This window comes from Myxine glutinosa, chromosome 1 (genome assembly GCF_964187855.1).
Source record: "Myxine glutinosa chromosome 1, kmMyxGlut1.1, whole genome shotgun sequence".
Classification (NCBI taxonomy): Eukaryota; Metazoa; Chordata; class Myxini; order Myxiniformes; family Myxinidae; genus Myxine; species Myxine glutinosa.
The window spans coordinates 188,584,084-188,597,362 of NC_136261.1; the positions used below are offsets into that span (position 1 = coordinate 188,584,084).

Below are 13,279 nucleotides of genomic sequence, written 5' to 3' on the forward strand. Positions count from 1 at the left end.
TTTTTGCGTTTAGTGTTAGGTCTTACATAAGTCTCGATCTTGTATACAAAAAAATAATAAATAAATAAAAAAAATGATAAAAAAGTCGGATGGAGGTTATGTTTTCACACCTGACTGTTTGTTTGTTTGTGAAGAACATATCTCAAAAAGTTGTAGATGGATTCGGATGAAGTTTGGTTGAGAGGTTGGGCATGTCACAAGGACGAATGAATTCGATTTTGGTGAAGATCCGTTTATGCATCCGGATCCGAGAATTTTTAACTGATTCTTCACCATTGAGAGATGGGGCAAAAATGACATATAGCACGATATCTCAAAAAGTTGTGGACAACTTTTGACAAAACTTGGTGGATGAGTTGGACAAGTGACAATAACAAGCCAATTAGATTTTGGTTCAGGTCCAGATACAGATCCGACCTATCAGGGGGATTCAAAACGTAAACTGTTCAGCCAAGCGGAGGTTTGCTTTCTACCGAGTGCCCTTCTAGTTACACCAGAGTCAGCTCTTGCCCAATTAGGTGGAAATGGATAATAATGAGAGAAAGTCCACTTACCTGGCGAGAACTTCACATCCGTGATATGTTCTCGGCGGTGCTGAAATGAAAGCACATCCTCTAGAGTGTTGGCATTCACCACAAGGAAGCTACCATCACAAAGGCCAACGGCGAGGGACTTTCCATCCGGAGAGAAAGAACAACAGCGACCGCCTGCCTCACATGATCACGACACACATCACCACAGCAAACACAGTGCATGAACATCACACCATGCCACCTCCTGAATATTTGAAATTGTTGTTTATTTTAGGTAAGACCTTTGGCCTACCTTTCTTGAGTTTTCGCACAGCAAGCATGCAATGATTATCTGAGAGGTCCCAAACTCGTAAAGTGCGATCCTCGCTGACAGTAGCACAGACAGGCAGATGGGGATGTGCAGATAGCCCCCAAACTTCACCCTGCATGTGCCCCTGTGTGTAACATCAGAACAAGTCATGGGTGACACAAAATCCCACAACTACAGTCATGTGAAAAAGTAAGTACACCCCATGTAAAGTTTTGACTTTTTCAACACATTTCAACATACAGCTATTTGATCTTCATTTCAACAATATTGATAGATAAAGGTGATATAATATAATAAATACCATGAAACATTTACATTTTGTAGTCCATTGTATAATTTAAATAACCATAAATGCAAATTTCACATGTGGAAAAAGTAAGTGCACCCTTGGCTCTAATAGGTGGTATTGCCCCCTTTGGCAGAAACAACCTCAAGTAGGCGTTTCTTATAACTGCCTCTGACATCGACTGGGAGAAATTTTTGCCCACTCCTCCATGCAGACTTCTTTCAGCTGTGTGATGTTTGAGGGGTTTCTTGCATGCACAGCTCGTTTCAAATCCTCCCACAACATCTCGATGGGATTTAGATCCGGGCTTTGACTTGGCCATTCCAGAACCCTCCATTTCTTTATTTTCAGCCATTCCTTGGTGGATTTACTGGTATGTTTAGGGTCATTGTCATGTTGCAAGGTCTACCTTCGGTTGAGCTTCAACTTTCCGACAGATGGCCTCACATTATCCTCAAGCACCCTCTGGTACAATGAAGAATTCATAGTGGATTCTATGATGGTGAGCTGCCCAGGCCCTGATGCAGCATAGCTGCCCCAAACCATAATATTTCCACCACCATGCTTTACAGTTGGTATCAGGTTCTTGTGGTCAAATGCTGTCTTTGGTTTTCGCCAAACATGTCTTCTGGTACTGTGGCCAAATAGCTCTACCTTTGACTCATCTGTCCAGAGCACATTGCTCCAGAAGTGCTGGTCTTTGCCGAGGTGTTCATTGGCAAACTTTGGTCTTGCCCTGATGTTCTTTCTGGACCGCAAAGGTTTCCTCCTGGCACACCTCCCATGTAGATCAAATTTGTGCAGCCTCTTTCTAATGGTAGACTCGTGCACTTTGACATCAACAGTGGCAAGAGCTACCTTCAGGTCCCATAATAACATTCTGGGGTTCTTCGAGACTTCTTTCAGCATCTTGCGGTCTGCTCTCAGGCTGAACTTGCTGGAGCGGCCTGGCCTGAACAAGTTGGCAGTTGTTTGGAAATTCTCCACTTGTAAATGATCTTCCGGACAGTCGAATGATTGATTTCAAATTGTTTGGAGATCTTATTAAATCCCTTCCCAGACTCGTAGGCATCTATAACCTTCTTTCTGAAGGCCTCAGAGAGCTCTTTTGATCTAGGCATGGTGACGCCGCACACTTCAACAACAAAGAGCAAACCAAACTAAATGTCTGAGGTTTAAATAAGACAGGTTCCTCCAAGATCCTCTCTAACGATGTTCTAATCATTTGCACCTGAGCTGGTGCACCTGATTCTAATTTTAGGTATTTGAAGTCGTGATAAATGTAGGGGTGTACTTACTTTTTCCACATGCGAACTTTGCATTTATGTTTATTTAAATTATACAATGGACTACAAAATGTAAATGTTTCATGATATTTGTTATATTATATCACCTTTATCTATCAATATTGTTGAAATGAAGATCAAATAGCTGTATGTTGAAATATGTTGAAAAAGTCAAAACTTTACATGGGGTGTACTTACTTTTTCACGTGACTGTATGTCCAAGAAAGCCATTTAAACAGCATCTCAAGAACGACCAAATTTCATACAAAATGGTGGACGTGCAATACCCCTTTCAATCATTGAAACAAAACAATGCGAGTTGATCCTAAAATTGAAACCAGAACAAAAAGCTGGAAGGCTGAACAAGCTACTGCTGTGTTATCACGTTGTTTTATTCATTTTGATTACAAGAAGTAGCACTATAATTGTTAGGCTAAATAAATAAAATAACTTTTTGCATCCAGTTATAGGGATTTTGGGTGGAATTGCCTTTTCAGTAATAGCATTTTAGTGTCCACTCAAACTTGCCCAGAGGGCACTGAACATCTCCCATAGATCAGACCACCTGGGGGCAGGCAGATCAGATCAGATCACCTGGGGGCAGGCAGATCACCCATCCCTGAAAGTCATCAATGAGCCAAGTGGGTTTTGTTGACAATCCACTTGTGGCATGGTAAATTTATTCTTGAGCTAGGTCAGTTTAAAGAAGCTTCAGCTTCAGCTGGATTTGAATTCCACAACCTCTGGGATATATATGCCAGTCCAATGGTGTCCTCATCTGTAGGCCATAAGTGGAGGTTGACAATTCATATTACTGTAAACATGGCTTAAACTGGACTTAAACTCACAACATCTGGGTTACCAGTCCAGTGTGTTCATCACTGCGCGACAAATGTACCAAACTCCAAATATTCAAGTGAAAACATGGAACACGCCTCTTCAATGCATGTGAAACAATATCTTCTGCATATTTTTTTTTTAGAGCACACCTCTCCATGAGTCAGTTTTGAAAATGGACAGACAAACGAAGAGCAGTTTCGACATAAACATGTTACCTGCACAAGCAAGGTCATTGGTCCACTTTTCTCAACCTCTAATATCTCTCCATTACGAGTGCCCACCAGAATGTGACCGTGGCCAAGCGTCACTGCTCTCACTGATGGATTGTCCTCCAGTAGGAGACCTACATCAACCGTTGTGGAAACACAAGATGCTCAATCAGTTAGACCTGAACAATATAAACCAATCTCTCTATATTATAAAAGAAAGTTTTTGTTTGTTTGTCTGCACGCGCTAATCTCCTGAACGGTAAAAGATAGGAGGAAACCTCCAATACCAAAAATGTAGGGACGGGCCCCGGGAAGGTTTTAGGCTAGGTGGCGAGGCCGGTGGAGGCCGCTTCGGCCGGTCTGGGCCCATTTTGCAATTAAAAGCTGAGCTGAATTATAGTAGTCAATCTTCTACGGCCACGAGTAAAAGCTGAATTATAGTAGTAAATTCATTCAAAAATAACCCGGGCAACGCCGGGTGCTTTCAGCTCGTCTTCAATAAAAAAAAAAATCAGGAATATGAGGTGCATTCAAATATGAAGGTCTGCTAATTCATTTTAACAAGCTCCAAGACTTACAAAATAATACATGATTAACTTCTCAACATAATCTCCAAGGAATGCTATGCACTTTTGGCACCTGTCCATCCATGATGTAAAAACTGAGAAAGTACTTCCAGTTTGACTTCTGGTATTTCTGGTTGAGGGTTCTCCTGCAAATATCAGAGCTTTATTTATTTTATTTTTTTGTATACAAGATCAAGGCTCGTGTAAGAACTAACATTAATCACAAAAAAACAAACGGACACATAAAACATATGATAAAGGGAGCGGGAGACAAGATGGGGAGAGAGTTGGAAGCACACAAGTACAACAGTAGAGAACAGGGACATCCGGAGATCTGTGGGAGGGAGAGGGATTGGGGAGGAGGGAGGTGTGAGAAGGGGGTGGGGGGGGGGGGGGGTGGGAGAGTTATAAAACACATGGACACTGCTAGAACTTCCAGGAAAGAAGTCGGAATTTCAGAAAAGTGGATCTGGGGTGATGATGGTGAGCTCTGTATGGCAGAACATGGTAAGCGGTTTTTTTTTTTTTTCATATTTGTTGTTGTGATTTTGTGTCAAATGTCATGTACTTGGTATGACTTAAGGTTGCAGTTGTGTTTGTAGTAGATTAGTGGGTAATTATATTAGTTTTATTTGGAAGCGACAGGGTAAGGCCTACTTGTTTGTCGCTCCTAGTCGAGCAGTTAAGACAGTTGGAAATATGGTTGGGAAAAGAGGTAACAGGGAGCAAAATAAGAGGAAAATAAAGAAAAGAGAAGATTACAAACAGAGTGATAAATACTTCATGTGGGCCATATTAGGGATAGGAAAAAACAAAGGGTAGTCATTGTTGTAGGATGTTAGGAAATATCTCACATGAAAATAGTTTTTTGCCAGGTTGAAAGAACAAATAAATAAGTACTTTACAGCAGATAACAGAGTGTGAAGAATTTGTCGAGAAAAGTTGGTGTCCAGTGGAGGTTGAAGAGACTGCAGGCAGGGGTGAGGGTGTAGCAAGTGCACACAGTGGTGAGGGGAAATTGAGTGCAGGCAATGGTGAGGGTGTAGTGAGGGCAGGCAGTGGTGAGGGTGTAGTGAGTGCAGGCAGTGGTGAGGGTGTAGCGAGTGCAGGCAGTGGTGAGGATGTAATCAGTGCAGGCAGTGGTGAGGTTGTAGTGAGGGCAGGCAGTGGTGAGGGTGTAGTGAGGTCAGGCAGTGGTGAGGGTGAAGTGAGTGCAGGCAGTGGTGAGGGTGAAGTGAGTGCAGGCAGTGGTGAAGGTGTAGTGAGGTCAGGCAGTGGTGAGGGTGTAGCGAGTGCAGGCAGTAATTAGGGTGAAGCAAATGCAGGCAGGATGATGGTGCAGCAATTAGAGATAAGTATGAATGAGGTATGGGAGACAAGTTTTGTTGGTGATGAAACTATGAAATATGTCGATTCTTCATTCTGTAGAAAGGATTGTAGACGTAGAGTTGTGGCAGTTTCGAAGGAGCAGGATTTGGGGACATGAAAGAAGGTTAAATGGCATCATATCGGGTCATGGCAGGAAGACTTTGGTTGTGGTACACCTAGGATCAAATGATGCAGGGAATGTTTACACACAGAATTTGAAAAAGAGGTACAGGATATTGGATATGCGACTGAAAGCAAATGTTTGTGAAGTAATGTTTTCTGGTATTCTACCAAGATTAGGAAATAGAATATAATTTATGAGCAGAGCAATATAGATGTCAACCTATGACTGGATGAATGTTGTAGGGAGGAAGGTTTTGCATTACAGAAGCAATAGGAATCATTTTGGGAGCAAAGGGAGGGTTTCTAGAATGCTGGCCGTATGCAGTGGTGTAGTGCCAAATTGTGAAGTACCAGGGCCATGCAAAAATGTCGGCCATGATGTTGCAGTGGTGATCGAGGGAGTTGTGAGGGAGTCACATTAAGTCACATTTAGCATGCTAGATCTTCCATCACATCTAGTTTAAACAAGAAACTAACCATTCCCTAAAATGAGTGATAAATGAAATACGCGCATTCGCCATGATAATAAACAAAAGCTTAACACACTCGCCCAATTAATCTCACACGTCAGACTCCCCTTTTAAGCAAAAGTCAGATCTGTTGGTCTCTAACCACCATTTTTCAACAAAACTATGTATTTTAAGAAACTAGGGCATGCCCGTACTATATATAAGCTAGGACGTGCCCGTACGTGGGTGCCCGTTCCTTGCCAAAAAAAAAAAAAAAAAAAAATTTGTGTAGGGGTGTGTGTGTGTAAACATCCTAGGGCGTGCCCGTACGTGGGTGCAAAAAAACATGCGTGCAAACAACAACAAAAAAAAACTTTGAAACCACGTGGCAGTAACGACCACAGAACCCCCCCCCCCCTCTATTTACATGAATGGTTTGGTCCATTCGCAACGACCACAGAACCCCCCCCTCTATTTACATGAAATGGTTTGGTCCAAAGCGAACGGCTTGCGGTGTTTGGTAAAGAAATCGCCATAGCTCGGTAACTACTTGTCCGATTAATTTCAAACCTTGAAAAGGCACATCCTCGGGTCCCCAGCAATATACCTGGCAAGTTTCAAGTATATCGGACCGGTAGTTGTCGAGAAACAGCGGTCACAGACAAACATACACACATACAAACACACATACAAACACACATACAAACACACATACACACATACACACAGAGATTAATGGAATTATAGATAGATAAAGAGCGGTTGTTTTGTGTGGTCAGTGTTGTATATTCTTTACCATAAAACCACCTTCTCGCAACCTCAACCTACATGACAGGCTGAGTCAACGCCACTTGGCGTTAATTCAACGGGATCCAAACTCAGGGCCTTAGGATCCCAAGCCCACCGCCCTAACCATTCGGCAAACACCAGGTATAACAGAGACAAATGATATGGCCGCAATCTTGGTTTTCTGGTGGGCCTAACACATTAGGCCTTTCGGCCTCTGCTGACTATACACTGCCCAGGTTTGTTGCTACAGATTTCCATTGGCTTTGTTTGGGTCGAGTGTTATTCACGATGAGGGACCCCGGAAATATAATCATATGTTGAATAATAGCCGGCGAAGCCGGTGTTGTGAATGAACGCGTACGTATTATGTTGAAAAACCAGATTTTGCTGGATCCTTTGAGAATTCCAAGCTTTGACGCACCAAATCACTCAATGGAGGCCGCCATCTTGCAGATGCGGAAGTATGCATAAATAATTGCGAAAAAGTTCAATGGGAGTTTGTTTCACCCGTCTTTTTTTGATTCACAATCTTATGTACCTCTAATGTGTACGTAAAATACTTTAAGACCAACCTCGTTCCCCGGTCCCTGGTTATCTTCAACGAAAATCGTCACCAAACACTGGAACCAATGAGATTCGAGCATTTGAAAAAATATTTCAAAAACGAAATCGCTCCATGGAGGCCGCCATCTTGCGGATGCGGAAGTATGCATAAAAAATTGAGAAATAGTTCAATAGGAGTTTGTTTCACCCGTCTTTTTTTGATTCACAATCTTATGCACCTCTAATTTGTAATTAAAATACTTTAAGACCAACCTCGTTCCCCGGGCCCGCACGGGCCCTGGTTATCTTCAACGAAAATCGTCACCAAACACCGGAACCAATGAGATTGGAGCATTTGAAAAAATATTTCAAAAAATCTTTTTACCACATTTCGGATGCTGAAAACGGCGTCAAATATTCTAAAATTGACGAATAATTATTTTTTAGAAATCTCGCGGCCGTAGGGGATAGTTCTTCACGGCCGGAAATATCCGAAGTTGAGACGGAATTCACCGAATTAATCAAGAAGGAAATTTTATAAATTTTAATCTCATCCAGAATGCAAATGGTGTCATTTTGAACTAGGTACGGCACCTACTAAACCTACCTACTACCAACTACCTAACCTACTGATGCCATAGTGATGGGTAAAATAGTGGCAAGAGGCTTTGGCTTCGCCGGCTCATTGCGGCTTTGCAGTCGGGTACTAGTAGTAATCTATAATAATAAAAGGCAGTGTCCATCCGTCCATCTGTCCCTCTGTCTCCTCCCTAACTCCAAAACCATGAAACCTAGCGGCCCCAAACTTTGCATGCATACACCTGGACCTCCAAAAGATTGCAAGGATGGAAACTGGGTGTTTGGGTGTGTTATAACATCCTTTTTGAAGATGATTAACGAGGTGCTCATAAGAAGAAAAAAAAACCGATGTGGTGGTGTACCAATATGGCGGCCCGCCATCTTGGTCAGCCCACTGCACCTCGCTGGGTTCTTAAGCCGCCATTTTGTTTCGGCCTACTCAAACGTACCTTGCCTAAGAAACACGATCAATTTATCATTACATAATTGAAGCATATCATCAAAATCTGGATTCGGATATGACGATTGGATGCTGTAGACTAAATAATGTCCAAATCTGGAGTGAAATCTGACAAACATTTGTTTTATGTGTCGGTTTGACTTTTTATGTGATTAATGTTAGCTCTTTCACAAGCCTCGATCTTGTATACAAATATATATATATATATATATATATATATATATATATATATATATATATATATATATATATATACTAGCAGAAGTACCCGGCATTGCCGGGCGGGGGAGGGGAGGGGGAGGGGGAGGGGGGAGGGGAGGAGGAGGGGGAGGGGGGATGGGAGGGGGAGAGGGGGAGGGGGAGGGGGAAGGGGAGGGGAGGGGAACGGGGGGAGAGCGAGCCCCTTGGTAAAGCGAGCGATTTTTTTTTTTCATAGCGTCATAGCGTCATAGCGTTCATAGCGTCATAGCGTCATAGCGTTTCATAGCGTCATAGCGATTTTTTTTTTCATAGCGTCATAGCGTTCATAGCGTCATAGCGTTCATAGCGTCATAGCGTTCATAGCGTCATAGCGTTCATAGCGTCATAGCGTTCATATCGTTCATAGCGTCATAGCGTTCATAGCGTCATAGCATTCATAGCGTTTCATAGCGTCATAGCGATTTTTTTTTTCATAGCGTCGTAGCGTCATAGCATCATATCGTTCATAGCGTTCATAGCGTTCATAGCGTTTCATAGCGTCATAGCGTCATATCGTTCATAGCGTCATAGCGTTCATAGCGTTTCATAGTGTCATAGTGATTTTTTTTTTCATAGCGTCATAGCGTTCATAGCGTCATAGCGTTCATAGCGTCATAGCGTCATAGCGTCATAGCGTCATAGCGTTCATAGCGTCATAGCGTTCATAGCGTCATAGCGTCATCACGTGATCGCTCTGAGCGAATCAGCGCCCACCTGCTCTGATTCCGTTGATTCCGTGCGCTGAAATGCGCTGAGGTAAATATGAATAAAAAATATGGATCGTCAAATATTTTGAGTTCGGCCATGTTCGTCCCAGGCTCAATGGCCATGTCTATGCCAAATATCAAGCACGTAAGCCTCTCCGTTTAGGAGTCTATCGGTAACATCACACACACACACACACACACACACACACACACACACACACACACAAACTGTGTTTTATATACTAGGACGTGCCCGTACGTGGGTGCCCGTACGTGCGTGCAAAAAAACATGCGTGCAAACAACAACAACAAAAAAAAACTTTGAAACCACGTGGCAGTAACGACCACAGAACCCCCCCCTCTATTTACATGAAATGGTTTGGTCCATTCGCAACGACCACAGAACCCCCCCCCCCTCCCCTCTATTTACATGAAATGGTTTGGTCCAAAGCGAACGGCTTGCGGAGTTTGGTAAAGAAATCGCCATAGCTCGGTAACTACTTGTCCGATTAATATGAAACCTTGAAAAGGCACATCCTCGGGTCCCCAGCAATATACCTGGCAAGTTTCAAGTATATCGGACCCGTGGTTGTCGAGAAACAGCGGTCACAGACAAACGACAAACACACAGACATACAGAGATTACTGGAATTATAGATAGACTAGGACGTGCCCGTACGTGGGTGCCCGTACGTGCGTGCAAAAAAGCATGCGTGCAAACAACAACAACAAAAAAAAACTTTGAAACCACGTGGCAGTAACAACCACAGAACCCCCCCCTCTATTTACATGAAATGGTTTGGTCCATTCGCAACGACCACAGAACCCCCCCCCCCCCCCTCTATTTACATGAAATGGTTTGGTCCAAAGCGAACGGCTTGCGGAGTTTGGTAAAGAAATCGCCATAGCTCGGTAACTACTTCTCCGATTAATATGAAACCTTGAAAAGGCACATCCTCGGGTCCCCAGCAATATACCTGGCAAGTTTCAAGTATATCGGACCGGTAGTTGTCGAGAAACAGCGGTCACAGACAAACACACACACACACACACACACACACACACACACACACACAGAGATTACTGGAATTATAGATAGATATAGATATATATATCTGACAAACTGTACCATATCTTGTGATTTTATAACTAAGTGTATATATGCATTTATTTAAGTGAGGCTAGAATTCTCATTCTGGTGTTAGTTTTTTTTTTTTTTGTTTGTTTTTTTACTTTGTCAAGTAAAATGCATCTCGCTATACGAGATCAGTGTCGGTGATAGATATATGGTGATATATATATATATATATATATATATGTATATATATATATATATATATATATATAGTCGTGTGAGAAAATGATCCCGTAAACTGTGTGGTTCTCCGAAATGGATGCGTGATGGTTGCCTAAATGGACACGCGATGGTTGCTTCAATGGACGCGTGATGGTTGCCAAAATGGACACGCGATGGTTGTCTACGCGGCGTTGTTGGTTCGGTTAAGATTTTTTTAAAAATTAGTTAGCTTTGTCAGGTGAAACGAATGTCACTATACGAGATCGGTGCCAGTGATAGATATACGCATCTCGCGAAACAAGATCGGTGCTAGTGTATGTGTTACTGTGTGTGTGTGTGTGTTACTATGTGTGTGTGTGTGTGTGTGTGTGTGTGTGTGTGTGTGTGTGTGTGTGTTACTGAAACTGAATGAAACTGTCAGCTTACAAAGATGTTGGACAGACAAAGAATGTCATTGTCTTACATGAATGGTTTATTAAATTGCAGAAGCATAGCCTGGTACTTTGTAAGCAGTTTGTGAGTATAACTTCCATGGGATAGGATGTCACTCCACTGCATCAGAATCCACTGTACCTGCGATCTATTTTTAAAATTCCGTCTAGATGATGGACCCAGATTGCGTTTGCCATATTCCCGTCAGGAAGCGACTCATTGTTACCCGGCAACGCCGGGTACTTTTGCTAGTATTTAATAAAGCTGGTCAGAACACATGGTAATTAAGCATTATGTTACCTAATTGAGCATTACGTTACGCAAATTACTAAAACCATTGGCTTTGTTTGGTTTGAGTGTTATTCATGATGAGGGACCTTGAAAAATGTAATCGTATGTTGAATAATAGTAAGATTTAATCAACTCCATCAGAATGCACAGTACGTCAGATCACATGGTAATCAAGCATCAAGTTACATTCCGCAAATTACTAAAAACAATAGAGTTATGTAATTTTTGAACGGCACCATATTGGGTTTAAACAATCCGTGACCATGTGAGGAATTAGCTCATTCTGATATAACCGTGGCGGAGGGTGACATGGATGAGAGGTGTTGAGTTTATTATTTAATAGTGCATTAAATGTGTGTTTCCAAATCTTGCTGTTCATCTTTGAAGAGTGCTTTAAATGCACGTTTTCCAATCGGCCCATTACCGGATCTTGTCACAGGTTGTGAACACAGTGCGGTCTTTGTTGTTCTTTTTACACCCTTGTGATATCCCTGAGCCTGCCACACGTTTCTCACCCCCACTCCTTCGTCCATTCCTCCAACGAAATAAAATAGTTTTGACGGACTTATTGTATCTGGTGTTGGTGTGGGGCACGCATGATGGGCCCAGTGGCATCCTGCATATAATTTCCTTGTTAAAGTTTTCTTCCGAGGCATGTATAGCCCACTGATCAATTATTGATTCCAACCCTGATCTAAAGGAGAAGTTGCGACCATGGAGGCTGTTTTTCATTATTGGAAATAACCACAAGTCACTGGGTGCACATTCTAGAGATGCAAGATCAGTTTTGACGAGCCAGTAACAGTTGTCCCTTTTGGAACACAGTGAGGGAGACGAATGCCATGAGCATCCCAAAATATGACCACCACCATCTTCTTGGCTAATATCTGCACACAAAATTTATCTGGTTGATTCGGCACACACTGCAACACAATGGCAATGAACATCCACAGGAGTTTGCCCACTTAGATGCAAAAATGTGATGATAACATGGTGCGCATGCAATCTGAAAGCGGAAATTTTCCAGTGAACAAGTACATATTGCACGCCCAATGCCGCCAATGACAAACGACATGACGTGCACTGCTGTCACATGTCGAATAACGCGGGAAATGTTCCATTAACAATGAATACCATTGTCATTCAATTCACAATCACGGATTCGGAAATTATGAATGAGAAGACCTTCATATTTGAATGCATCTTCTACACGAGTAAATATGGGTATTTTTGGAACCGAATGTGAAATCTATGGGATAATCAGGAAAAAAAAACTCTGCCGCATACAGGTAAAACCTACCTTTGGATCCCGGCGCGAGAGCAGAACGTTTTATAGCATACGTTTTCAGACACCTCTCAAAGCTGTCGTCCCACAAACCCACCATGCCGTCTTTCCCACCTGTCACAAAACCCTGCCAAAAACCAAACAAAATTACACGCTGAATGCAAAGTACATTTGACAAAGTATAGGCCTATTGGCTATTGCTGAGGAAACTAGACTAGACTAGGCACTCGGTAGAGCACATTCCTCTGCCAGGAAGAAAGGTTCACGGTTTGTATCCCAATGATAGAGCAGTTCTGGATTCAGACCTGAACCAAAATCGAATCAGCTTGTTCGTGTCGCCTAACCAACTTATCCCCCAAGTTTTGTCATAACTCGTCCACAACTTTTTGAAATATCATGCTCTACTGTATCTAGTTTTGGCACTATCACTCAATGTTGAAGAATCACTTATAAAATTAAAAAATAATTCTCGTATCCGGATCCATATTCCAGAAAATTATAGATCATATTCATATTATTCCATATTCCAGAAATTATAGCTTCCAGAAACGATATACAGCACGATATCTCAAAACGCTCTGGACGGTTTTTTTTATTCATTTTTTAAAAATATTTTTTTGTATACAAGATCGAGGTTCGTGTAAGAGCTAACATTAATCACACAAAAAAACTGACACATAAAACAT

General features: G+C 42.2%; 1 protein-coding gene across 1 annotated transcript in view; it reads right to left on the reverse strand.

Moving 5' to 3' along the window:
- The window catches only part of LOC137432192 (echinoderm microtubule-associated protein-like 6), a 352,018-nt gene that overhangs the window by 47,046 nt on the left and 291,693 nt on the right, over window positions 1-13,279 (reverse strand). Inside the window, exons 19-22 of the mRNA XM_078781400.1 lie at window positions 12,609-12,720; window positions 3,471-3,598; window positions 826-967; window positions 555-707 (exon numbers count right to left, since the gene is read on the reverse strand). Coding sequence (XP_078637526.1) covers window positions 555-707; window positions 826-967; window positions 3,471-3,598; window positions 12,609-12,720 — 535 coding nt within the window. The remainder of the gene's footprint in view (window positions 1-554; window positions 708-825; window positions 968-3,470; window positions 3,599-12,608; window positions 12,721-13,279) is intronic.